A 27,171-nucleotide genomic window follows, 5' to 3' on the forward strand; every position below is an offset into this window, starting at 1 on the left:
TCATGCAGGCAATGAAATCCTAGACCTTATTAGCAACTCTATAAACAGTATATTCGCATTATGTGAATACACTGTTTAGAATGAAACCTGCAGTCAGCTAAGATAGAAGTTACTTGAATGAGTGACGAAACGTTTCCCGCACGTAAAACTCTACGTCTTGTTTTCTCCCTACTGTAATATGTTCATGGACACCGTAATATTTCTACTTTGGGTCTGCAAAAGCTGAATAAATTTTGAATTAATAAAAAAAAAACAACTAAATGATTTTAGAGGGATCCAAGTGATTCATGGGCTGTCCAAAGATAAGCGTTGAAGCACATCTGTGGCCTTTATTTTGAAAGAAATCGAAATGTCTTCCGGTTTCTCCCAGTATGTCGGGATGTGGCGGAGGAGCTGAAACAGCGCAGCTAGTGGTGTCCTTTCGGACGACTTGGCCGCTGACAGAATGAGATAAGATGGATAAAGAGACGGCGGCGGATTGCTGTGCGGCTGAAGACGATGAATATCCGGACTCGGAGGTTTTTTGTCTGATGAGAGTCGGGAGGAACTCAGACTGGCTTCGCTTGTTCGAAAACACAGAGGTGCAGCTTGCTAATGTTAGCTAACGTGCTATATTTATACTAACATGAAGCTTGCTGAAGTTCACGGCAGATTCCAGTTTACATGTTGGGGGAACATTACCCCCAATTTATGGTTAATAATTAAGAAGTGTTTTAAGCTGAAGAGTGTCCCTGTCCGTTTTTATAAAACCGGAGATGCAGACTGGAGCTAACTAACATGTTTATTTTTGGCTGTGCAGATCACCATTGGACGTGGTGTGGATGTAACCTACCAACTACTGTCTCCCACCTGTCCCCTAATGATCTCCAGACTGCACTGCACTTTCAGGCAAAGTGAAGACGGCCACTGGACAGTGACAGACAAGAAGGTGACAACGAGCTTTATTGTGAAATATATTTTACTTATAACTCTAGAAACATGAGATGAAAGGTGAACATCAATACCATACTAATCATATACTGTTTTATGTTCTGAGGTATACTAAAATGCAGAAGGCCAAAGGTTCAGGACCTTCAACAGCAACATCAAATCACATTAGATGTTAGGCATTGAAAATGTGAAATAGATTAAGTTAAACTGCCAATATTTTATCATTACTATTTAATGAACATTTCCCCAAAGATTGTTAAGACAGTGTGCATCCTTATGCAAACTTTCCATGCTATGGTATTTTACTTGTAGTGTAAATTTCTTCATCTGCAGTTTTGTCTTTTTCTTCCTTACTCGTGAATGAAATCTAGTCTGTTTTGGCCTTTAACAAGTGTGTTAAAGTCCGGTTCACTGTCAGCACTAAGGTGGGATTTGATAAACTTCATTAATAAGAATGTCTGTTTACGTATGAAGTTAGATTCAAAGAGGACCAACATCTTCTGTGCATGCCTCCTTATGTGTTGAAAGTTCTCCTTTTTGAGAGAAGAATTCAAATCCAGCGCTGATACTGACTCGAAGTTCTCTGCAGTAGGGAATCAAAAGTGCAACAAGCATCAGTAATGTGTTCATTTTTAGCACTGACTTATGCAACACATCCTGGTGTACAATACAATGGAAAAATACCAGTTCCAGTTATGGGTTCATTTCAATGTCTTTATCTGGGATCTGCTTAAAAAGTCCAAAATTTCTCTCTGTAAGCTCTCGGTTGTAACACCTGTCGGTTTGTTCCATTTCAGCCTCAGCCTATCCGCGTGCAGTTCATGAATAAATCTCTGTCTTTCATACTTGCTTTCATTTTGCTTTCTGAACTCAACTATGTAGTCTTTGGTAATCTCATGTACAAAAATTAGTAACTGCTCTGTCGCCCATCCCTTTTGTATGTGTCTCTGAATGAAGCTGTGGTGGGGAACGTTAACGTGGACATGACCTACAGTCTGAACGGCAGAATGACATCATTGTAAAATGTTGCATGTTTGAAAAGAGTTTCAGTGTCCTGGACACGAAGGAGTGGAATCACCTGCTGAGACGGCTCCTGAAATTGTTTCGGTGTGAGGAAATATCCTTAAACAGTTTACTCTCCACCATGTGTAAATGTCTTGGAGACAGGATGTTTAAGTAGTGTAGGCTTGTTGTGCGAACATCCCGTACAAGACACATGGACTACAAACAATCCACGGTACCTTCGTGACATCTGTCGACCACCTCTGTCATGCCACCACATGAAAATGACTCCTGTCTCCCAGCTGGGATACGGCTCTGGGTCATACCAGATGCTACAAAGTCCATGAAATTTAGTGGGTCACTTAATATTTGCATGTGTGGCCTTTCAGCCGTGTGATGAGTTTGTATTTATCCATAGATGCCTTTTTACAGTCCTGTTATTTCCAGCAAATGGCAATATGTCTGAGCTTAAGTTTGGGCATTTGTGACTTTAAAGTACATTTAAATTCTCAAGTTAATTCAGTTTTAAATATGTTTCTGTACCAGTGTATTATTTTGGTTCTGTTTTTTTCCCTCAGAGTCTTAATGGTGTTTGGGTGAATGGAACTCGTCTGCCTTCCGATGAAGCCCATCCGGTCAGGCTCGGAGACTCCATACAGCTCGGAGTTCCTGTAATTGGAAACAAAGCAGAGTTTGACTATGTCGTCGTCCAGAAGCCCCTCAGAGACATTAAACGCTTCCTGGCAAAGAAACTGGTAGAGCGAGTAACTTCAAAATCTGCCCACATATCCAAGAAGCCCAAGAGGAAATTGACCATGGAAGAAGTGGAGCCATCTACCTCGAAGCCCAAACTCTACCGCTGCTCTTCTGCAGACAAGTCCTTGGCAGTGCCCTGCCCTTTATCTCCGCTAAAAGGTCAGCAGCGACTCAGTCACATAAAGCCAGAGGGAACCAGACCTGGCAGAGATGACCGTCAAGCAGAACGACCTTCAGATGGCTCCAGTGCTACCCGTGACTTTGACAACTTGCAAATGTAAGCCAGAGTAACAGCAAGATAAGAAACAAATGTACCCAGTAATAAAAGAATGAGTGAAAAATACTACTCTGAAGTTTTATTTTCCTTGTTTATTGTCTGCAGGTACAGTCAGAACATTCTGCTCTTAAGGGAGCAGGTGGATAACACCCAGAGGCAGGTCGCCTCCCTGGAGGGGGAGCCCCGACAGGCTGACCCGCTCAGAGAGGAGCAGGTCAGGGAGCTGCGGGGTCAACTAGATACACTCAGAGCTAAAATGCACAGGATGGAGACATTAGAGAAGTCTTTTAGTGAGACTAAAAGGCTGCTAGAGGTGAGTTGTTTTTTGTTTTGTTGTAGTGTCTTTTATGTACAGGAGTTCCTTCATTAGCACCCATTTTAAAAATAGCCTCTGTTTGTTGTCTTGTTGTTACTTTTTTTTTTTTTTTAAAGCTCCTACAAGTGACAGTTCATGCTTGATTGGCACTGCTTTGTAAGATGCTATTTTAAATCAAATCTGTCATTAAATTTTAGTTATTTGACAGCCAGCAGGCCTCTGGTGTGAGTGTCTCTGACCAAACAGTCAGAAACAGACTCATAAGGGTGGCCTGAGGGGCTGACGTCCTCCGCTGAGGGCTGTGCTCACTGCCCTGCGCTGTGGTGCCCGATTGGGATTAGCTATAGAATACCAGAACTGGTAGGTCTCTCCTTTTCACGGATGAGAGCAGTTCACCCAAAGCACGAATGATAGACACTGGAAAATGTTGTGCTGCCTGTAACATTGTTTAGCACAACTGATTTGGTGTTGCGTTCATGATGGTCTGTGGAGGCATATCCATTGAGGAACATAGAGGCCTCTACGCTCACATAGAGAGTAAATACAGCCTCTGTGTGAAAGTAGATGCACAGATATTGGGATGATATGCTGATACGCTTTCAGCATGTTTCATGGTGATGAGCAGTTCTACAGAAGATGGACAAAAACTAGTCTTGGATGTTTTTCCCACTGTTATTAGTGTTATTATATTTTATCATGATTGTATGTGAGTATGCATTCATATTGGGGGGTTATGTGTCTTTCTATTCCTCTGCAAAGTGCTCTGAATTTCCTCGTGTCTGAATGGTGCTGTACAAATAAATCCAACTTGACTTGTTGCAATAGCACCACACTCAAATTCAGTGAGCTCTCTTGAAAGGTCCATTCTTTCACAAATACCAAAGATTAAGCAGTGTAGGCCCAATACTTTTGCACCTATAATCCAAAGAATACAATTTTTGCATAAATAATTGCAAAACTCAAAATATTCTCTTTCACCCTTTTATGCTTGTAGGAGCAGAAAACGCAGCAACAAGAGGAGCTTTTAAAAAAGCAGCTTGAAGAGGCCCTGCAAGAAGTATGTCGGATCAAACTAATTTGTGTGCAGTAGCTGTTATTATTTAGAGTGCTTGCATTTTGGTAAAGCAGAATACATTTTAATATGTGAATTTGTTTTCCACAAATCCTTAGCAAAAGAAAGTGATAGGTGAACTTGCGCTCTCCCGACAAGGCTTTGAAGAGATTCTCTTGGCCAAAAACAAGGAGTTGGAGGTGACAAAGGTATATTTAATTAATGCATTTATTTTTTTCCCTTCACATATTTCCACCTGCTTTTGCTTTCGAGGCTTCACTCCATTTCATCTGTTACAGGAGGAAAAGGAAAAGGCAAGAGCCCAAAAAGAGGAAGTAGTTACACAAGTGACCGAAGTGCTGGAGAATGAGCTTCAGTGCATCATCTGCTCAGAGCTCTTCATTGAGGTAGAGCTGATTACAGTTTAAAAGCAATTATTATGAAACTTATTATACGTTGTTTTGTGTTTGAGCTGATTTGTATACTAGACGCCTCTAACTGTCATCACCTTGGTTGATCCCCTGCAGGCCGTCATTCTGAACTGCGCTCATAGCTTCTGCTGTTACTGCATCAATCAGTGGCGCAAAAAGAAAGATGAGTGTCCCATCTGCCGGCAGGCCATCCAGTCTCAGACCCGCTGTCTGGCGCTGGACAACTGCATCGACCGTATGGTGGAAAACCTGAGCCTGGACATGAAGGCGAGGCGGCAGACCCTCATCTCTGAGAGGAAAGGTGAGAGGTGCGTTAACAGTGGTGTCCTACATCAAATACAGTCAGAGATGCATGCGTGGCATTATGACGTCTGCTTTCACTTACAAACACAAACCACTCAGAGTAAGTTTTCCTTGTTTCAGATAAGCGAGCTGTTGACCATGAAGTCATCAGATCAGGTCAGTGGAAAGCAGTGAAATGTTTCTTTGATGCTGTTGAGTTGGTCGGGTTATTCAACAGGGAGGAGTTCAGTAGTGTGTCATCTGTGGGTGTCTGTGGATTTATATGCTGATGTCACATTTTAGTTCATAGTGAAAAATAAAACTTTGTTCAGTCCTATGAAAAACTAAGTGTACCCCATGATTCAGTAGCTTATAGCTTGTAGTCATTTAGCAGCAATAACTTGAAGTAACCATTTTCTGTAAGACTTTAAGTCTCTCACATTGTGGAGGAATTTTGACCCACTGTTCTTTACAGTGTTGTTAAGTTTATTGAGGTTCGTGGGTATTTGTTTATCCAAAACTCTCTTAATGTCCCACTGTAACATTTCAGTTGTTTAGGTTTGGACTTTGGGCTATTGCACCTTAATTGTTCTTTTTCAGATACAGTTTGTTGTAGTTTGCTGCTGTGCTTGTGATCATTGCTTGTTGCATGACTCAGTTTCAGCCAAGCATTAGCTGTCAAAAAATGGCTTCATATTTCACTCTCGATTGCCTTGGTACACGGAGGATTCATGGTCGACTCAAAGACTGCAGGGTGTCCAGGTCCCGTAGCTCTAAAACAACCCCAAATCATCACCCTATAGCACCAGGTGGGGTTGTGATGAGGAGAGGTGGATTTTTCAAACACAAGATGGCAGCACAATGAAGCATTTTCTCTGTATTAAAATTGCAAAAAAATTGAGCTTTCCTACAGAAGGAGCTACAACATTATGTATAGTTGAGTTAGTGTATTAATGTGCGGTATAGTGGTGGTGAAAATGAGCATCGTCTGGTCCTGATGTTGGTGGTTTTAGTTTTCATCAGATTTGTTTCCAATTTGAAAGACAGAGCAATGCTGATCTCATCTTTTTAAAGTTTGACAAAGAGCTTGAGAGTCCCTCGTGAAATGTTTGCAAAATGCAACTTTTTGCCTTTTTGTGTTTCACAGCAGCTGAATCTGCAGAGGTGATGGTGATCCCCGATGATGACAGTAGCAGCAACAGCAACAGCGACAGCAACAGCGATAGCAGCATGGTGTCCATAGATAGCAGTCTCAGCTCCGTGTTGTCTGTGGACACGGACAGTAGCATCCATTTGGAGTCCAGCTCTCCGTACAGCGGATACTCTGATGACAGTTCTGATGAAGATGAGGATTAGCCCCTTTTTCTCCTCTGGGCTGTAATATGGAATTAGACTTTTCTGCTGTTGAGTTTCGCTTTTCCATGGAATGTTCCCGGGACATTTAGGATAGAGGATGCAAAGTTTGGTCCAGGGAGGTTTATGTTTAGTTATTTTTTGTAAAATAATCATTTGTGTTGTCTTTATTTTCAACTAAATGAATAAAGTTTATTCATATGCATTTCAAGTTCAATTTCTGTTTCCTTATATTTCAAGTAAACCTGGGAATTCAAACTTTTGTCAGTGGCACAGAAATCCTGCGTGTGTTTGGTGATACACGTTTTACTTCTTTAACATTTACTGGCCCAGGTAACTAAAAATTCTGCTGTGTTTTGAAAGTCGCCACCTTGGTGTTAAGTTACATTCGCAAACAGCCTCACAGTTCAAACAATGTGTTTAAACTGATGTTGCTGGTACCACAGCAACATCAGTCCCTTATGACCAGACAATGATTGTGTTATCAAAAGCAGATAAAGGCAGAAAAAGGGGATCTAGTGGCTCTTTTATGCTTTGGAAAAGGGATGTTTAATTAGATTAGAATAGAAATATCCCTTATTGTCCCTCATTGGGGAAATTCAGGTGGTCCAGCAGCAAAGTGATAGGCAGATGGAGCATTCAGATTTAAAAAAAACAAAACAAAAAACTTCACAACATAATGACAAAAAATACTGTGGAGTTATTAAGTTATTTAAAAAAATCCATCTTGTATGGTCCCTCTGTGCCTGCCTGGCTTCTTTATGGGTACTCCGGCTTCTTCCCCCTGTCCAAAGAAATGCATGTTATCTTAATTGGCTGACTGTGAATGGTGGTCTGTCTCTCTATGTTAGTCTCAGGATTGGCTGACAACCTATCAGGACCCTGCCTTTCAAGTGGGATAGAGTCCAGCCCCCTGTGACCCTGAATTGGATAAGGGGAAGAGAATGGATATATACGGATGGATATAAATCTCCTATGATGAAATATTTCTATGCTGATGGGCTGCAGCACAGTTTATAATGTGGTAATGCTGTAATAGTAACACTTTCCAGAGCTACTCTCATTTATTATAGCCTGCCATGGTTTCTGGCTGTGAGTCAGGGATTAGAAATCAGGAGAAGATCTGCTAACTGAACCCCAGTAAACTGAATCTTATATAGAAGTGTTGAGATCAAACATAATCTCCTTCGTCAGCTTTGTTGGTTCAGTTTGTTTTTCCATTAAAAGAAAAAGAGGTAAAAGCACATCAATGCTGGTTACCTAGCATAAATCCATTAAGCTTTTTGTTCTTCAGTTGGAAAACATCCTCCTGCATTTAATAGGTTAACAAAACTAACAAGTCTCAGTGTGTTAGAAAAAATAAAGGCAACATGTTTTTAAAACGACATACTGTCATTTGTTTTCTGTGGCTCCCTGCCTTCAATTCATGCCCTGAGTCACCTGGGAGTCGCCCTGCCTTGCAGACAGGCTGTGGAGCTGGGAGGCTTGCAGAAAAGTCTGGCAGCACTCCACAGTTTACCTCAGCTCTCACTGCTTCAGCCTCATATAAACAAACAACTGAATGACTTCAAGTCTTAACATAGTGTGGGAATTTTCAGTAGCTTCGCATGATTCATAGTTGCTGAGATTATGTTTCTTGTTTTAAAATTAGGATGTTTACATGGGCTGTTGAAGCGCACAGGGCAATATTTAAAGGGCACCACTTCCAAAAGGCTTTATTGTCATCATGCCCCTTGACCATTAGAGCTGTCATCTGAAAAAGATCATGAGATCATGAGTTACTTCACAATGTTACACTTCTAAATCTACCAGCGGTGGGCGTCACATTTAAAAATAGATTTCCATCTTGGAAAGAAGCACTTTATTTTGCTAAATCCTTCTATCCTTTAGTAATTAGACACACGCTCTGTTGCCTGGTAACTAATGCAACAGCTCCTTGGGATCTGAAAGAAAATGAAAGAGAGATGGCACCGGCTGCTCCGGTGCTAATGCACACAGTCCTCAGACTGCAGACAGACAGCTTTGATCCTGTGTTAACTCCATGGCCTGGCTTTGGTTGAGGTCTTAATTGCACTATAATCACTTCATCTATCTAATGCTCCTGAACTAAATCACTTATTATCCCTGAGAAACAGCAATTATTCAGGAAGATGTATAAGCAAATATCCTGCTGCGCTGCACTATTTGTTAGGGGGGAAAAGGTAGATTCCAATGTAAATATTCACACATTCTTAAATTAATTATTATTATATCTTAAAAATAAAATACTTACATTGCCAGAAAGTAAAAGTAAAAGTACCCAGGCATGTTATTCTTTCTTTTGCATCTTCTGATTCGATACCTCTGGCAAACAGTAGGGTTGAATAGCTGGTTGGTTTTTCCCATTTCTCTTGTTTGCTTCATGCCAAAACATCAGAGATGCCACTTTGATCAGTAAACATGTGCACCTCTTATGTGGTGCAGTGACAACCCCTCCCTTCGAACACTGTGATTCACTCCACAGAGAGCACTGGGACAGCAGCCCACAGAGTGAGTTTGCCTTCTGTGCTGTGGATGCCTGATGTCACGCCAGTCCATTAAAGCCGGAGTACGAGGGACGCGTGTGTCTGTCGGACCGCGTTACACGAGGACGACAGTGATGGACTGCCTTGGGGCTACAGTTGGAGCCTCTCGTTCCTCCATCTGAGCCGCCATCCGACTCCTGGAAGCAACCTCACGATGCCAGTAACAGCTATCTAACTGTTACTCAGTCACGCTCTCTCTGCCCAAGCATATGGGGAGCAGAGTCAGGATTGCAGCATCATGTACCTGCTTTCATCCATGCTTGAATGTTACACAACTGATGAAAGCTGATGAAGTCCACAGATGATTAATTCAAGGAACAAATTTATCCTGCATCTACTTGGTATTTGATTCGGGCACTTTAAAGCAAAGATTCACACAAATGTATGAAATTAAGTGTTACATCTTTCCACTGCATCAAAGCAGCAAGTCTACACACTCTCGTTCCGTCTTTACTATGCTACAATGCTTTTCAGACTATGAAAAAATGCTCTAAGTGTAATTTGTGGCTTATGTGATAACAGTGGTGTCAAATTCAAACATCTCATTCTCTCAGTGCAATTAGCTCCTACAGCCGACTCTAAAATTTGTGACTCCATCTCTATCCATGTAAAATAACTTGGCCTTAAATGATGTTTTGCTTAATAACAACCATGAATCTCTTAAGGTGGTATTTACAGATTTCTCACCTCCTACACAGTAGCCTTGCGCCTGTTTTGTGTTGCTTGTGAGACAGATGGATCCACTCCAGTGTGCTCTTTTCCAAAAGGCCCATGGTCCAGACCCAAGGTCCATCTGGCAGTTTGGTGGCATCTGAGTGTTTCACAGCATGATCACTGCTTCCTCAGATGCAAACCTAAACACAAAGCACTCGTTTCTCTGTGAAAATAAAGCTGTGGTTGTATAAATACTGGATGTTATTTAAACATGCGATTTGTTCCAGGTAGCTTTGATTCCCAAATTAAGCAACTTATGATTGTACTCTTCTTCTCTTTCTACAGCTCATTGTTATTATTATTAATATTAATATTAGTAGTAGTAGTAGTGGTAGTAGTAATACTATAGCTTGTCATTGTCTGTCTTGTGTATTTAAGAAAAACTGTTTCATTTCATGAAACTCGGAAATTTGTTTTCCCGAACCGGTGACTCACAAAAATGAAAATGATTTCCATGTGAAATGCGTATTTCCATGTGTCTTACTAAATTTTGTATTTATTTTTTTTGTCTCCTAAACACAGCAGTAAACAGTATAAATATTACGTTTATACGTACATCGAGGTATCGGTCAACATTCAGAGTAAAAACTCAAATTTCCCAGAGACGTTAAAGTAAACTCACTGCGTTCCGTTCCCATGGGAACAGATGAACCCTAAACCAGTACTGCAGGTATGTTAGCATGTATACGACAAGGATTAGGCTGTGTATATCTAACTGAATGACATAAAACAAATATTAAATAGCTCCGTGAAGAAGTTTTTATTCGATAGCTATAACAGTGGTGGGACTACATGCTCTTAAGCTAACTATGTAAGATACCGTATTGGTCAGAAGCTAGCAACTTCTGCCCAACTTCAAAAGCAACTCAATAGCCCAATAGCTGAGCTACTTAGACTCACCATATAACTACAATTGAAAATATAATATCTGTCTATGAAGGAAACTTTAAATGTGTGATTTATTTATTGACTTATTCTTTTTTATTATTCATTATTTATTTATTTATTTTTTTAGTCCACTTCTGGCACTTATTTTGTAAAATTACTGTAATAACTTTATTCGAACATTGTTAGGAAATAAAAACTGCACGTAATCGCAAAATGTAATCAAAGTAAGTGAGTTCGTTAACTGAATTTAAATTAAGCTGATGCAGTTCATAAATTATTATTTTATTTAGGGGGGAAAGCTATTTGAACCTACCTGGCCTGCCTGCCACCCCGTTTGTTAAATTATTATTTTAACCACATTTTCAGAAAGCTGAGTTCAATTTTCTATTCACACCCAGGACTGATCACTGCAGTGATCATTGTAGTAGACTAAAAGACCACAAAAAGTAACACACCATGCCACGGTTGAAAAAAGCTGTTGAGAAACAAAGTCATTGAGATCTATCAGTCAATGACAAAGCAGTTTCTAAGGCTTTGGGACTCCAACAAACCACGGTGAGAGCCATTATCCACAAATAGACAAAACTCGGAATGGCGATGAACCTTCCCAGGAGTTGCCGCCATAGCAAAGTTACTCCAAGAGGACAGTGACGACTCATTCCAAGAGTTCCAAGGAGAAAACCCCCGCTAACAAAAACGACACAAAGGCTCGTCTCGCATTTGCCAAAAAATACCTTGATGATCCCCAAGACTTTTGGGAAAATATTCATCCAAAATTAGGGTCCAAATTTATCCACACTGATGTGAAAGACTCATTGCCAGTTACTGCAAATGCTTCATTATAGTTCTTGCTTCCAAGGGTTGCATAACCAGGTATTAGATTTTTCACATCACCAGGCTATTTGTAAGGTGATGGGCCAGATAGATTTAAATAGCTTTTTCCCTTAATAAATGAAATGATCATTTAAAAACTACATTTTGTATTTACTCAGGCTATCTTTGTCTAATGTTAAACTTAGTTTGATGTTCCAAAATATGTAAATGTTACAAATATGCAAAAAAAGTTAGAAATAAGGAAGGGGCCAAATACAGCACTGTATTTTCCCCATACATTTCACTTAAGTGCCGTATCTCTATACTATAATGCCTCTCTTTATCCTCCAGGGCTAATCTTATCCAAAGTGAAGATTGCAGTAACATGAGGAGGATCATTGCTGAATATCTAGACTGGTCACTGGCTACAGTGTCCAGTTTGTCAAACCTCTCTCTCCAGTGCATAGTGAACAACTTTGAAGGTGGTTTTTAGTATCGCTATTATCCACAAGTTTATAATCTCACTTGTAATAAAGCTGGAACTTAATTGCAAAATGTATACCTGTTGCAGAAAGGCCAATATATGAAGAGCTTACATCCAGTGAGAAGGACTTCATTCAGAACAGAGTGTCCCTTTCCCTGCCTCTGCATTTCGCAGCCAATGTTTTCCCAGATGGCGTTTACTGGAAGCGATGCTGTGAGCAGAAGTGGAAAGTTTGTGACGTCTCTAATTACGGCGAAAGCTGGAAACGAATGTTTTTTGAAAGGCAGCTGGAGAACATCATTGAACTTTTCGTTCCAGGCATAACAGAGCCAAAGACAGTTCTAGACATGGTCACGCTTTGTAAAGACCACATCAAGAAGCTAAACATTGCTCAGCTTCTGCCACCTGTCAAGGAGCCGCAGACGGAGGATGAGGAGCAAGCATCAGAGCTGACACTTGCAAATGATGATGATAAATCTGGTATGGACCACTTTGACTTTAGGATCTTGCTTGACAAGCTTACAAACCTGGAAGAGCTGCACTTGGTGTACAAAGTCAAATCATGTGGTATGAACTTTGAATGGAGCATGTTTGAGATGACCAACCGGGACTGTGAGTCCCTTGCCAAGGCACTTAAGTCCTGTAAGACATTAAAGGTAAGTATTGCATTAAATTACATAGTACCCATTCCAGATATCCTATGTGAAAAAAGCTTCGTGCAGAAATAAATCCCCATTCTATGTACGTTTTTTCAAGCCCTCAAATAACAGGAGTGGGATTGGGTTGAAATTTGGCACCTTATTTTGTTTTCCAGCATTTTGATGCTGCAGGATAGCTGCAGGATATTTTTGGAACAAAAAAGCTCAAAAAGCTACAGCAAAATATCAGTTTTAAAACCCAGGACAAGTGTTGCACTCAGGAGTCAAAATCTACTTGTTGCTCATTGCAGTTGTTTTTCTGTGACCAACTTTGAGCATCAACATCAAAGGATATGTCAAGAGTTCTGCAGAAAAAAATGCAAAAATGTATTTTGTGTAATATTGTAATATTTTAATACTTGCAATCTATCCATTAATTTTTATCTGGGTTCTGGCTGCGGGGGGCAGAAGTCTTAGCAGAGACGCTCAGAGCTCATCTGGGCGGACACCAAGGCATTCTTAAGCAGGCCAAGAGATGTAATCTCTCATGTGAGTAATGGGTCTGCCCTGGCACCTTCTTCTACTAGTGCACACCTAAATACCTTACCTGCATCCATTAGGTATCCTAATCAGATGCCAGAAGCCCCTGACCTGGACTTTCAATGTGGAAGAGTAGCAGCTCTACTCAGAGCTGCTACTCTTCTGACTGAATAACCAAGTTCTATCTATTTCATATTCCAATACTGATGCTCAAAGTTGATTATAGAAGAAATTTTGCTGAACAAAAAAGCTGATAAAAATTTGATCTTATTATAGTTTTTAACTGTTTTTATGTATGGATGTATGTATGGATAGTCAGTTTTTAAGTCTATCCGAACATCTATTCCATCCGTTTTTCTTCTACTTATCCAACAGAAACACAATGCTATGATGGTACATCCCCCCCAAAAAATACATTTTAATCCGATCTAAAAAGTGCCAAATTTCCAGCATCCACTTTGTACTTTGAGAGCCTGTAGCACTAAAAATGAAGGCAAGCATATTCTGAGGGTGTCCTGATTAATTTTTCAATGTTTACCCATAAAACATTACTTATCTGATCGTGTGGTGCTGATGTGTAAGCATGTTATTTTTTGTGTGTTGCTTGGAAAGACCCATCACAGGTTCTTATTGTTTCCTCAGCTCTTTAGGCTCCATCTAAGCCACCTTGAAGATAAAAAGTGTCGTTTGTTGGTGAAGTACCTTTTAGACCACCCCTCCCTGCGCACTCTAGATTTTTCTCACAACGTGATTGGAGACAGCGGAGCCAGAGCCATCGGCAAATTGCTCACAAAGAGCAAGCTGGAGATCCTTAACCTGTATGACAACAATATTGGCGGCCCTGGGGCCAAGGCTATAGCTCATGCCTTGTCCAAGAACACAACTCTTGTGTCCCTCAATCTATGTCTGAACCGTCTGAAGGATGAGGGTGGTCAGGCTATTTGTAAGGCCTTGTTGAACAACAAAACCCTACTTCACCTGCAACTGGGAGCCAATGGGGTAACTTGGCTTACTGTGCTTTCCCTGTCTAGTATGTTAGCACAGAATAACACCCTGAAGAGCATCAATCTCTCCTGCAACACACTGGGTGAGGTAAGAGAGAAATAAGTCTACTTTTCGCAGCAAGGAAAACTGCTAAAATTAGAAACATGCTGTCTCAGAAAGATGCTGAAAAAGAAGTCTATTGTAATTCCTTATTATGTGGCTGTTTTATTATTGAAAGAAAACGGATTGCATTCCTCCGGACTGCAGAATACATTTTATCCAAAATGTATAAATTCCGCACCCTAACCATCCTATGAAATTTGCGTTGACAAAGATAAAATCTACATTAAAACCCTACAGCCCTATATTCAAGAAAGCACTAACAGGAATAGAAAGATTGTGTTTCTGCCTTGTTAGTTAATTCAATCCAGAAGTGAATTTAAAATCCTTGTCCGCACATACAAATTACATACAAAGTCCTGAATGACCATGCCCCTTCATATCTTGAAGACTTGGCAATATAGTGTATCAGGCGACAGACACACTCTTTAATTTCAAGGTTAGACTTCAAAACTTTCCTTCTTTTCACATGCACATCCAAGTTTCTCTTTTGATTTAACTACGTTGTATTTTGAATCTGGAAGCAAGTGCCACCAAGAAAGTGAATCCTTAAAAGACCATTAACAAACATAACATTTTATGGACAAATTGGGCGTCTTTGCATAAGAAGTAAGACATTTGAATAGTTTCCTTTAAATTCAGACATTCAGTTGATACATTTCTTCTTATTGTCTAGAAGTAGATGCAAAATGATTTTATTTGCATAGTGCCCTTCTCTTCATCTCGCCCTCTAGGTCCTCTATGCCATGTAGGAGGCTATTGCCATCGTAGGCTTGTAAAGACCACATCATATCTTTTCATGTAATTTCATGTGTAAAATAATTAACTGATAATTAACTGATTATTCATGTATTAGAACTTTACTCAGCAACAATTAAGGATAGCGTTGAAAACATCCATCTGTCCGAGCTACTAAAGTGTATGCGTTTTTTTATTCTGTGATATTATTTCTTCTTTAATTAGTTTTGACTGCTGTTTAGACCAAAGAACCTATTTTAATTTAGTCAACATGGCTCATAAACAGTATATCAATAAGTTAATAAAACTGATAATTGATTTAAAAAAAAAAGAAAGAAAATAATTTGTAGTTGCAAAGATATTATTATTATTATTATTAATAATAATAATAATAATAATAGATAGATAGATAGATAGATAGATAGATAGATAGATAGATAGATAGATAGATAGATAGATAGATAGATAGATAGATAGATAGATAGATAGATAGATAGATAGATAGATAGATAGATAGATAGATAGATAGGTTTGCTGTTATCCCGAAAGCCATGCAGATTAAAAACTGTCAAAAATTAACTGACAGAGAGGAAGAGTGAAACTGTTATTTTAAGTTATGGTTTCACTGTAACCACTTATTACTTCTTCTTGTTAAATTTGTCAGCTTTGGAATGCTGGTTCATTTTGAAAAACTCTCAAAGCATGCTAACGCCTGTGCAGACACAGCATAGTGAAGTCAACAGAGCAGCTGTAAAGTACTAGGATTTTCAATTATTCATAGATATGTGTGGGAAAACATGTAATAATGGAAAACTGAGTAAGTGTTGTTTCCCCAAGAGAGGTAGATCTGAATTCCCCCTTCTCATGCTCTCTCTTCTTCGGATTTTAACTGCATATTGTATCTCTGACTGGAATACACTGCGGAGGATCAAAAATCACCCACATAGCAGAAATCCAACATGCAGTACCATCAATATTTTTGACCTTGGTTTCAGAAATAGAAATGCCTGTTTTACAAAAAACAGCAAAAGACTGGTAGCAGCAGCAAAGGGGAGCTTATAAAGTGTGCCGTATTTCGAACTGCAAGGTTAGCAGTGAGATGTTTTTCAAGGTTATTGAGGCCATCAGCAGAGCTTTTAGGTGTGTGTATGTTTGCATTTGTGCAGGTTGGAGGGAACGCTTTGGAGGAGGCGATGTCTCACAACACCAGTGTGACAGAATGCAATATCCACCTGACAGACATCGAAGAGCGGAGAGTTTCCGTCATTAACCAAATGGTTTGGAACAACCAGTTTAGAAAACAAGAAACAAACCCAAGAGAGAAGAATACTGAGAATGCCAACTGATGGTTTTTATAATATAAACCCATCTTTATCAGCCGTCTGTCTTTGCAATAGATGAACGTATTCATCTAAAACCACAATAAACGAAAATATGCAGCAAAATTCAACCAAATTTGGTCTAAAACACAACAGATGTAAGTGAGCCCTACATTAATTCTAACGTAAGAAAAATGCAGGATATGATGTGTCATTAAGATCTTTAAACTATCTCAAATGAGTTGTCTGATATCTACTTAATTCATAATGATTGAAACAGATGATTGGTTGCTGGCAGACCAGGTCATGTATCAATCATGGGTATCCTGCGCTGTCATTAGTTGTTGTTTCAAACAGTCTCCTGCAAGTTGAGCAAAGTTTATATCGGGATCTACCTACTTTGCGTAGCCAGCAGGGGGAGGGATCACAACATCACAACTCACATTTACTCCAGTTCGAGTAACATTTCCAGAAATCTTCCAGCTGAGACTTTTTAGACAATGAGTAAGTGTGAAAAATATGTCCTGTTTTGATTATGAAGCAACAGGAACCAATGAGCTTGGGACCGAGGGGATGGACCAGCACACTGTTGCTTCTGTTCTATTTACTACACTTGTTGACAGTATCAAAAGTTTCCTTTGGCTGACAAACATGCAACACTGGTTGCATCAGTTGACCTCAGATCAGTGATCATAGTCTTTCTGGCATGTCTGTTGTGTATTTTTAAACAAATAGACCAGATATTTTAGTGAGCATTTCAGTTTATTGAGTTTTTTGTTCTACTTTGATACACATGTTTGGTATTCAGTCCTTATGTAACATCAAGGCAACGTCGTGATGGTGTTGGAATACATACAGACTTGCATTGTTTTATTTTTACCTATAATCTACTGGTAAATAGTGTAACTCTTGAACTAGGCGGCAACAAAATTATCAGTCAGATGTAATTTACAGTCATAGCCATGAATCAGGTGTATGTCACAGGTGTCACACCTAAAATCACAAATCAGTCTCCAGAGCCATTTGAAGAGAGGTTATTCTGGACTAATTTAGCCAAAAAGCAGAAAAATCTATGACAGAATACTGATTTATTATATTTAGATCCTTAGTAATCACTAAGCATATGTTTATGCTTAGATATACCTTATCCCAAAGCAGTCAAATCACACCAACAGCATTTGTATTTTTAAAAAAGTATTCTAAAATGATTAAAAATGTGTTTAAAGGGAAACAAAACCATCCCAAAACAGCCTTTTTAGGGGGACTGTTCTGCTTCTCTCCATTTAATAGCAACACATCAAATCTGTCCCTGCTCCAGTTAAGTGTGTGTTTGTGTGCATGTGTGCACACAATATCCACATCGACTGACATTCTACACTCCTGTCTCTATTTATTTACAGTACAAAGCCATCCTGCTCTACAATGTTAAAAATCCACAGATTTATGGAAGTATAAAAGATGAGGCCCAAAGCATCATTGAGTGAAAGAATACAAATCATCGTACGAGCCTAATCTACCTCATAAGACATGATAACGGCTATAGCTGCTTTCTTTGCAGAAATGTTATTCTAACAGTCATCTATAGAGGAAAAGTGTATAGCTTTAAAACTTTCAGTCAGATTGTAATCGGTCAAATAGCTTGTTTCTGTTGCTGCGTAAACATTTCACGGGTAAACACATTTTTCTATTCTTACATGGGACTATGTATGAATATCACAGTGAAGCCACCTGAGAGGCTTGATGATGATGATGAAGGAGAGATTGTGATGATTTCAGAGTGGCACAGTGACTTTAGCATTGACATCCGGTGCATCCTCCTATATTTTGATTAACATAACAAAAAAGACATTTCGGTACATTTAAATGCCCTGTGGAGACTGCATGCTGTTATTTGTGTTGTCCTCTGAGTCATGCAAGTCCACTTGAATCTCTGACTTCTGACCAGCACGAGCTCGGTTGTGATCCAGTCCTTCACAGCTACAAAATAAGTAAAGAATCTGAATGGGCTAAAAATTAACTTGTTAGCTCAATTGATTCCCAGCCATTTTAGCTCAGATCACTGACATCTGTTCTGTGAATAGTTTAACATACACACTGGAACCACTGAAGATGTATAGAGAGCCTAAAATAATAACTTGCCATTTGTACACTTCAGTTTTTCTGTGATTAAACTAATTTATTTCAAACACTTGTCATAAATGTCCCCCTATCTCAAGATTTCAGGTGAGATTTTGGTGTTAGCATCTTGAATACAGGAGCCTGAAGCTGTTCATAACCCACCGCATTAAGTTGTTAGAGCGGTAATATGAGACGTATTATTCTGAAGAGTTGTTTTGTTTTCTTTGATAATGCAGATGTTTTTTCTAGTGGAATATTTCTCTGGTAATAACCTCTTTTTCATGCTAAGATACCGCATTTTTCTTGTGTTTCATGGTGGAATCAATTTTAGCAAAAATCGACTTTAAAACGTTGCAGTTTACCGGACCTTTACACACAGACTAAGTGATGGATTTATGAATAGCGAGTGCAGAAGTGAAACTCAATGACTGGAGATGTTTGCATCTGCACCTCCGCCTTCTTTATGTGCAGATGAGAACATGAGTGATTATCGGGATGTTGTTGCAAGCAGAATCGTTGACCTGAATACTATCCTGAGTTTGGGGTGAGGTTGCATAGATGACCTTGAGTTGTGAAAACAGGTTAAAATTGTTAGTTAAACGTGACTCAGCCTGTTATGAGGGGGTTGTGTCTCAGTCCACAGCTCCAAACACAACAACACACATGGAATGTAATGAGTATGGCTGATTGATCACTTTATCGGGAAGGCAAATCTCAACACCAAATGTCTAAACGCAGGTGAGGTTCATAGTATTCAGTGATGGCCGTAATGGCAGTATGATCCATGTATATCCGTCGTTATGGACGTCCTCTATGCTTAACCTCCATTCCTTCAAGTGGCTAAATGACTGTCCAAAAATATTAAGGAGTGCTGGAAGAAATAAACCAAACTTTGAGCGATGGGTTGTGCTGCGGGGAGTGGCTTTTGTCACTGTTTGCATTAAACACTGCTTCGGTTCTTGGCTGCAAAAGTAAATTTCCCATCAGATACCGCATGCACTCAGCTGAGAGGAAGTAGGTTTTAGTGTTTTAAAGTAATCCTTTTATATAATTAAATCTGACACTATCAGTAGTGAATCCAGGCCTCTGCCTATTTCGAGTGTTTTCGATGGCCAGCTCTCTAGCTGTCTCTCTGATATGCATCAGCAGCAGCAGCAGCACAGGGCTGGCTGTGTGAGTAATGTGAAAAAGAAATCTGAAAAGCATTTTGTGTCTGATTCTTACAAACTTGTGGATTTTTGCCTATGTTTTCAATAACCTTGATGTGTTCTTCTGCTTGTTTTAATGGGAGGATAGTGAGATGAGATGAGAAGTCATTGCAGCTTGTGCTTGTCAGTAACGGTTGATGCTAGGCACTTAAATAAAGAGGTAGGCTCAATGAAAATATTGCCCAACACGAACCTAAATGGATCTTTAAGATTTTAAACTGGCGGAGTTGACACTGATTTCTCAGCAGTGCAGTGAGGGTATTTTTTTACTGCTTTACAAAATGTACAGTTTGAACAGTTTAAAGAAGTGTTTATGAATCAGTTTTAAATCCTCGTGTCCTTCAGCCCTCGTCTGCTAAATTATTCAAACTCCTCCTGTGCTATATTTGGCGAGCCATGGAGTTTAATGTCATTGCAGCCAAGCACATATCAGCTGACTGAATGTTTTATCCGCACATTTATTTTCAGTTTTTTTCTCTTTGAATGGATTTCCATGAGCATTAACTTTGAATGGAGACATTAAATCATCCAGGATCAAAATGTGTTAACATGCAGATTTCTGTATTTGTCGACTGTACTGACTTCACTTTGATAAGAGCCATGAGAGGGTTAGGGTGTTTGGTTTCAGCAAAACTACTTAGTCTCGTTAGTGTGTTTTGACAAGGTTGCTTATCTTTGCGTTCCATTTCTCGTTTGGCATCCATTTAATTTTTTCATTTGCTGCTGAGTCAAAGCCCATTTCAGGCTTTTTATACCGGGAAATGTTACTCATATCTTTGTAAATTGTCTGTGACTAAGATCTGTAAATATGGCATTTACACTAGGATGGGATGGCCCTTGATTTTCATTGGTTATCTGAATCTCAACAGACTCTTTAGGGCTGCACATGACACTTTGGCAGTATCCTTTAAAGCCTCGCTGTATTTTAAACAACAGTCTCATCGGGTCTGTTTTTCCCTGATGTATTGAGTGATAAATTCCACACACATACTTTGTTGTAATTGCTGTTGTGTCAGGTGACAGTATGTTTAGAAATGTTAACAAATCCTTTGTTGTGGTAACTCAGAGAATGCTCTTTTTTTTTTTTTTTAAATCTCTGTGTTAAAGAGACACAAGAGTCCATGTATGAAGAGTTTCCTTGGCCTTAGCTCGTGTCATCAGAGTGAAGTTTCTACACAGGAGCCATTTCTGTGCAGCGAGCGGTGGTCGTGGTTGAGGCAGCCTTCGTTGCGATGCACGATGAGCACTGGGAAGTACAGCGCGTCCTGATAGGCTGGAGGGTTCTCCTCACTGGCCTGCTGGCCTGACAGACAGCGCGTGCTCTCTGTGGGACACGACTGCTCATTCAGGCTCCCGCTGCTCCTCCACAGGCAGCTCCGCCTGGAGCCGTACAGCCGACCCAGCGAGAAGCGGCTGGCGCTGAACGGGATGCGGGGGCTCCCAGTGTTGCAGATGCTGAGGGCGCTTCGGGAGAAGATGGAGGAGCTGCTTATGGCACGGTGGCAGCGTTCGCAGTTCTGCCTGTAGCTGCCGTAGCCTCCGGATAAGGAGTAGCTATTACAGCTCCCTGAGAGCTGGGCCAGGTCCATGAGAACCGCCTCAGAGTAGCTGGGCACTAGCTGCTGGTTGGAGCGGATGTGCCACTCGAGCTCTGTGCTGTCAATTGTGTTGACCCGTGGGATGTGTCTGCAATACACCCGCTCGTCAGATGGCGTTACTGGCACATAGTCAAAGCCGAACAGCTTCTCCACATGGTAGTGCACACAGGAAGTACGATACTCTGTCAGCACCCTCATAGGCCAGGACAAGGTGAAAGCAGCCGCTACCCAGAAGGTGGAGTTGGAAGCATACCATGGAAGGTGATCAGGGTCAGAAAAGGCAATCATATACTCCTTAAAGTCGACATTCTTCAGGTGCATCCCCTCACGTGCCTCCATGTAATCATCAAGGCCCTCGTTTTCTGTAAAGAACCTGGCCCGCTGGTTCAGGTAGGAGTTTTCAGACTCCACATTGGCAAAGCTAAAGCACTTGGTGAACCTCAGCTTGGTGATGGGGAAACCATCCAGGCCCAGCAGGTTCTTCGAGATGTCCTTAACCCCGCAGTTACCGTAGTCAAACTCCGCCTCGGCTACGTGGGTGTTTACTCTCTCATGGTAGACCTGTGTAGTGGTGTAGGCATCTCCATTACGGTAACGTGTCACCTGTCGCGTTCTCCTGACATAGTGATAGCTGATGGCCTTCCACCAGATGCAAGGCGTAGCCTGCTGCATGCGCTGTATGCGCTCCGTCACGCTGTCCACATCAACCTTGTACTGCAGCTCATTCCTGGTGTAGCAGTGCCAGCATTCGACCAGGTAGACCACATAGAGCATGACCAGGAAGGCCAGGGGGATGTAGATGTAGCCATTGGAGCAGGGACTGTCATGGTACATCATAGAGTTTCCCTTGTAGGCGCTATTGAAGGTGAGGCGTGTGACCTCTGTCACCTGGCACCAGGCCATCACCCCGACACAGCCGTACATCAGCAGTGACAGCAGCAGGCATTTCCAGTGAGTTTCCTGACACAAGGACTTAGCCAGAGACTGTTTCTGAGGCTGTTGCTGCAAAAGAGAAAAAAATGATTACAAACACAGGTATTAACATAATAATATAAGAAGGAGTAACCTATACCTGAAGATTTAAATGAATGGCACATTTTAATGTGGCATTGATGAACACAACCTAAATACCTGTAGGCAAAAAGTTAAGGAGCAGCGGCTCATGTGTATAAAATATTTAAAGAAATATTCTTCGTTGCAAGTGCTTTTGCATAGTTTATGCATGAGCCAAGAGCCAACTGCTCATTTCTTGCTCTGTGCATGTTATAATCAGACGATTCCTTCATTATTACCATTAAAATGTAAAAGAAATCCTGTTGTCACGTGAGAGTTGAAGACTTGAAAGAACTGATATGATTTTAAAGAGTCAAAAACATTTAGGCAGACAGGCAGAAAAAAAGGCTGTAGTCTGACTTGGGCAGCATTTAGATGGTGCCATCCTTTATCTCCTCGGGGCACAGCAAGCCCCAGCGGCTGCATCAAAGAGCTCGAGAGCTGGTTACGCCCTGCAGGAGCACAGCCACACAAAACCTGGCAGAGATTCAAAAGTCCCAGGAAGGGGAAGATTATCACTAAATTCATTCAAAAAAAATTTGCATGACAGACCTCACTTCTAACACTTCAGATTAGACTGTAAATGTCTAGATTTTGATCTATAGGTCGCCTCTAAACACCACATTTAAAAAAAAAAAAAGCATCTGCTCTATCACAGCGCTGATTTATTGAACTCGACATGTCAGCTCTGTGCTCTTCGAGTGATAGACGAGCATAAATAATCAATGTTCTTGCATCATAATTAACTTCCCGACCTTGGTCACATGGTCTTCAAGCACACTGCCAACCCAAGGCTACACCCCACAGAGCAAAAGGGATTAACAGTGAAATTCCCCACTGAGATAAACCTCCTGCAGGAGGAGTGCTCGCTCACCAGCATTCTGGCCACGTTCGAAAATTACAATCAATACTACGTGGCACATTTTGTGGCCAGTGTTACATTTTACAGGCTCGAGGTTAATGATGAACAGTTGTGCAGTAGGAGATATCGTTCTGATTATGTGCCTGCAAAGCAAATGCATCTCTGCATGTTACAATCTGATTAAAAATGTGTTAGAAAAACCTTGCGCTGGTCCTAAAATATGAAAGGAGAATCCATTTTTAATTGTAGTGAGTTACATTTATATTTAAGGCAGTTATTGTATGAAACAGCTCTAAAAGTCTTCTGTGTACAGTTAGCTGAAGGCTCTTGTATCATTTTTTAATATTTGGTTTCAGTGTTGTTTTGTATTTAGTGAAAATTCCCTTTGCATGAAAGCAACAACTGAGAATCACTTCAGCACGCCACCTTACGTGCTTATATCCTAATGTAATTTTACAGTTTGCACTCATAGGAGTTATAGATTTTAATATGAAAGTGGCTATTGTTAAAAGGAAAAACAGTTTCAAGAAGGTTCAAATCTGTACAGTCTTCACATTCAGGAGGCTGCCGTGGTGCCTTTAGTGCCTCTCGCAGTCATGGACACTTTCTCTTGACATAATAAGACCAGCTAGGTTATATAAAAAGACTCTCTTGTGTAATGGATATGTAACTTGCCCAGCATGTGTGCATGTAGGGGAAGACTGGAGAAGAAGGAGAGGAATTGGGTGTTATAGTTTAATTCAGGAAAACTGCTGTTGAGTCCTTATGTTTCCAAATCTGTTTTAGTTTTTCCCTTAAGGGAAATTTACAGACTCCCCCCCCCCCCTAATACAACATCTCACTTCTCCCAGCCCTAGTAACGTCAAGATGTCTTTTAAATGCTGCGTGACTTTCAATATCTTGTGGAAAGATATGAGCAAAGTAAGTTTTTTTGTTTTAACACTTTCGTGTACCTGATTGGACCGTGATAGATTCTTAAACCTAATTTTGGAAGCCTGCCCGGAGGACACAGGAGCGTAATCATGGCGTTCACACGCTCGAGTGCGCGCATGGGTTCGTATAATAGGCAAATAAAGCGCTTTAAGTGCTGTGCAAACACTTAAATCAGAATCTAAAAAAAAAAAAAAGCCAAATGATTATTACCGTGAGATTATTACAGTGAGCATGCACAAAGGCAGCCTGTCACTTAAACATGCCACACTACTCAAAAGCCTTAATTTACTGCAAACAATTCTTACCTCTTCCCGGGGGCTTTCCGTCTCCTCCTCGGGGACGGTGGTGGTGGCGGTGGCGCTTTCACTTGCCGTTGCAGCCGATGCTGGGGACATGGTAATAACAACAACACAAAGACCGGTGGTGCATGGATCTCCTGATGGGATGGGGGCTTTCCAAAGCAGAGTGAGACATAAACACGCCGCGAACTCCTCCGCGCATCATCCGCAGGAAACCAGTGCAGCAGGAACCCAAACAGAAGGGCTCAAAGGATGCTGCATCCCCAGCCTGTTTCAGGTGGGCACACTTCGCATGGTGTAGCCTACGGGAACGCGGTCATTGTGCCTCCGAAGAAGACTGAGAGGCTGTGACTCTTCTCGCGATGCGATGGTGATGGTGATGAGGACTGCTGCGGCGAGGGATCCAGTGTGATGAGGGAAGTGACAAAGCTCCTCTCCCTGCAGGCAGAGCCCATGACACCCAGTGAAGCTGTGAAGCAGGACAAAGGAGACGGGCAGCGGCACATGCGAGCAGCCAGCCCGACACCACGATGTAAATAACACGCACGTACGTGTCCACGTAACTCACAACAGCACAGAGGGGCGCTGCTGCTGCCGCTGCTGAGGAGGGGGTGGCTCCTCTCAGCAGAGATCTTTATTCTGATCTGTATTTAAGCAAGTTCTTTGAAAAACAGTAATAGTAAAAGCTCACGTAGGGTTTAAATTCGTTATATATATGAAATTAAATAAGCCACCTGTGATGCTCCTCAGATGGTATGATTTTTTGGCTTGTTTGGCTTTGTTTCTTTTTGTCAAAGGGTTTAATTTAGTTTAGTTTAGTTTATTCACAAATCAATCAAAAGTACAAATTCCAACATAATAGACAAGATAGCCATTTGTTAAATGGGACTCCCCAAAAGCTAACCACATCTTATGAGTAGGGGCCTAATCATCAGATAATATAATGCAAATATAATTCCCAGGTCATGTTTCCTTTTTTTGCAGCTGTTTTATTTCTGTGGGTTTTTGTTATGTATTGTTTGTGTATATTGGATATTCCCTGGATCTATCCATTTGGACTTTATATGGGTCAATAAATGTCTCTCTTTCGTTTTAGTCTGCCTATGTGTGCTGCATTTGGGTCCCTCTCTTCCACCCTGGACACCACCACAGTTTGAAGACATGCTGTACAAGATGAAACACGAGACAGCGTTTGCGATGAAAAGTGTTTTAGTTAGACACTTTGGTCAGACTTTAATAGCTTTTATCACAGGAAGGAGCCATTAGAAAATAATTTCACTGTAGTCATAAAGGGATGGACACAATCGGCTACATGCTGTGATGTTTAAGTGACGCTCAAGTGGCCAAAAGTGGCCCACGCCATTAGCAGCCTGAACTCTATATGCAAGGCAGGATAGATCCATGCCTTCATGTTGTTTATGTCGAGTTCTTGTCATCCAAGTGTCACAGCAGAAATCGATCAAAGCAGCCAAAATTTTTCCAATCTTCTGTTGTCCGGTTTTGTTCAGCCTGTGTGAATTATACACTCAGTTTCCTGTTCTAAGCTGACTAGAGTGGGCATCCGGTGTGGTCTTGTGCTGCTCTAGACCATCGGCTTCGTGGTTCTATGTCCTGTGGATTCAGAGATGCTCTTCTGCATACTTTGAGTTACTGTTGCCTTCCTGTCAGTGCAAAGCAGTCTCCCCATTCTCCTCTGACCTTTGACATCAACAAGGCAGTTCCACCCAGTGAACTGCTGCTCAAAGCATATTTTCTCATTTTCTTCTCTGTAAATCATAGAGATAGTTGCATGGGAAAATCCCAGCAGTTTCTGAAATACTCACATCAGCACATCTGGCACCAACAAACATACAATTTTCAAGGTCACTTAATTCACCTTTCTTCCCCATTCTGATGCTCAGTTTGATTTTCAGCTGGTCATCTTGACAATGTCAGCATGCCTAAATGCACTGAGTTGCTGTCATGTGATTGGATGATTCCACTTTTCATTTCAAATAAACTTCCTAAAGAACATGTGATGATTCCACAATAAAGTTGTATTTTAAATTCTTAGCAAATTAATCTCACCACTCCACCAAATATAGCTTTCAGACAAAAAGAAAAAGAGTACAAAAGTTCAAGTTTAAGCTGAGATATGGTTTACTTAATGCTGTGAATAAGGAGAAGAGGGCAAAAAGACAGAATTGCCCCAAAGCGTTTGTCATTATTTCATTGTTTTTTGTGAAAGAAGAGACCATAAGAAGACCAAGTAGGGAAAACTGAATATTTATCCTTGCTTTTGTTGTGCACAGCCCTATTTAAACAAGAACACTTTCCTGTATGATCCTGGAACACCGGCCTGTGTTTATCACAGAGCACAGTATGGACATTGGACTGGACTCCTGGTGTAAAGTGGAAAAAGTAAACACAACAGTAGAGAAAAACAGATGGTAACTCTTAACAGCACTAAATGCTTCCCTCTAACAGTCAGCATTGTTTTATGTTGTAGACTGTTTTCATCATGGACCTACCCCCCTCCCATTAAAGTACAGAAGCAGCTGTGTAAGTGAGCCCTCTAAAGGCCAAACCACAGGAAGCGTCTCAAAAAAGTAAAAGTAAAAATACAGATGATTAAAAAAGAAAAGCTCTGAATATTTTCTTCTGTTTATTTGACTGCATCAATCCCAAAAGCATGCAAAACAACTACAGACTGACACTGTGAGCTCCTGCTGCTACAGACAGGACCCCTCAGCACATATCAGTAGCTGCTCATGTTTAATGTCTCCTCACTTTTAAATCCAGCAAAATGAGTTTTCTATAAACCAAGCTCTGGTTTTGCAGCTTCTTAGAAAAAGGACTAAAGCTCAATGAATAATAATGTGCTTGTGGTTTATTGTTGCTACCAGTGACAAGCCTGAAAA

At 40.7% G+C, this 27,171-nt stretch overlaps 3 protein-coding genes across 5 annotated transcripts; 2 read left to right on the plus strand and 1 right to left on the minus strand.

Moving 5' to 3' along the window:
• The first annotated feature begins 350 nt into the window (after positions 1–350).
• On the plus strand, positions 351–6,603 carry rnf8 (ring finger protein 8, E3 ubiquitin protein ligase). 2 transcript variants are annotated; one of them, XM_026194199.2, is made up of 10 exons: positions 351–581; positions 800–928; positions 2,511–2,965; positions 3,071–3,278; positions 4,276–4,338; positions 4,452–4,541; positions 4,632–4,739; positions 4,860–5,071; positions 5,187–5,222; positions 6,193–6,603. In XM_026194199.2, exons 1-9 carry the CDS (start codon positions 456–458, stop codon positions 5,188–5,190), a joined length of 1,395 nt encoding a protein of 464 aa, XP_026049984.1. In that variant the 5' UTR covers positions 351–455; the 3' UTR covers positions 5,191–5,222; positions 6,193–6,603. The 2 variants fall into 2 exon arrangements, with proteins under 2 accessions (XP_026049984.1, XP_026049983.2); XM_026194198.2 differs by having other exon boundaries at positions 4,860–5,064.
• A 3,636-nt stretch (positions 6,604–10,239) lies between these two features.
• Positions 10,240–16,308, plus strand: drc5 (dynein regulatory complex subunit 5). 2 transcript variants are annotated; one of them, XM_026194202.2, is made up of 6 exons: positions 10,240–10,346; positions 11,729–11,859; positions 11,949–12,074; positions 12,180–12,517; positions 13,682–14,131; positions 16,048–16,308. In XM_026194202.2, exons 2-6 carry the CDS (start codon positions 11,763–11,765, stop codon positions 16,225–16,227), a joined length of 1,191 nt encoding a protein of 396 aa, XP_026049987.1. In that variant the 5' UTR covers positions 10,240–10,346; positions 11,729–11,762; the 3' UTR covers positions 16,228–16,308. The 2 variants fall into 2 exon arrangements, with proteins under 2 accessions (XP_026049987.1, XP_026049986.1); XM_026194201.2 differs by having other exon boundaries at positions 11,949–12,517.
• A 4,232-nt stretch (positions 16,309–20,540) lies between these two features.
• tmem151ba (transmembrane protein 151Ba) lies at positions 20,541–25,360 on the minus strand. The gene is made up of 2 exons (XM_026194200.2): positions 24,278–25,360; positions 20,541–22,126 (listed from the first exon to the last, which is right to left on the minus strand). The coding sequence occupies exons 1-2, from the start codon at positions 24,365–24,367 to the stop codon at positions 20,684–20,686; spliced, it is 1,533 nt and encodes a 510-aa protein (XP_026049985.1). The 5' UTR covers positions 24,368–25,360; the 3' UTR covers positions 20,541–20,683.
• Between the last annotated feature and the right edge of the window lie 1,811 nt (positions 25,361–27,171).

Source organism: Astatotilapia calliptera, chromosome 15 (genome assembly GCF_964374335.1).
Source record: "Astatotilapia calliptera chromosome 15, fAstCal68.1, whole genome shotgun sequence".
Lineage (NCBI taxonomy): Eukaryota > Metazoa > Chordata > Actinopteri > Cichliformes > Cichlidae > Astatotilapia > Astatotilapia calliptera.

Excerpts from the sequence above, each read along its gene's own strand:
- rnf8 (XM_026194198.2), top strand. The coding sequence starts at position 456 with ATGGATAAAGAGACGGCGGCGGATTGCTGTGCGGCTGAAGACGATGAA. Across the intron at positions 5,065-5,186 it reads CCTCATCTCTGAGAGGAAAG|ATAAGCGAGCTGTTGACCAT; the intron begins GTGAGAGGTGCG and ends TCCTTGTTTCAG. Across the intron at positions 5,223-6,192 it reads CCATGAAGTCATCAGATCAG|CAGCTGAATCTGCAGAGGTG; the intron begins GTCAGTGGAAAG and ends TGTGTTTCACAG.
- drc5 (XM_026194201.2), top strand. The coding sequence starts at position 11,763 with ATGAGGAGGATCATTGCTGAATATCTAGACTGGTCACTGGCTACAGTG. Across the intron at positions 11,860-11,948 it reads CATAGTGAACAACTTTGAAG|AAAGGCCAATATATGAAGAG; the intron begins GTGGTTTTTAGT and ends TACCTGTTGCAG. Across the intron at positions 14,132-16,047 it reads CCTGCAACACACTGGGTGAG|GTTGGAGGGAACGCTTTGGA; the intron begins GTAAGAGAGAAA and ends GCATTTGTGCAG.
- tmem151ba (XM_026194200.2), bottom strand. The coding sequence starts at position 24,367 with ATGTCCCCAGCATCGGCTGCAACGGCAAGTGAAAGCGCCACCGCCACC. Across the intron at positions 22,127-24,277 it reads CGGAAAGCCCCCGGGAAGAG|CAACAGCCTCAGAAACAGTC; the intron begins GTAAGAATTGTT and ends TCTCTTTTGCAG.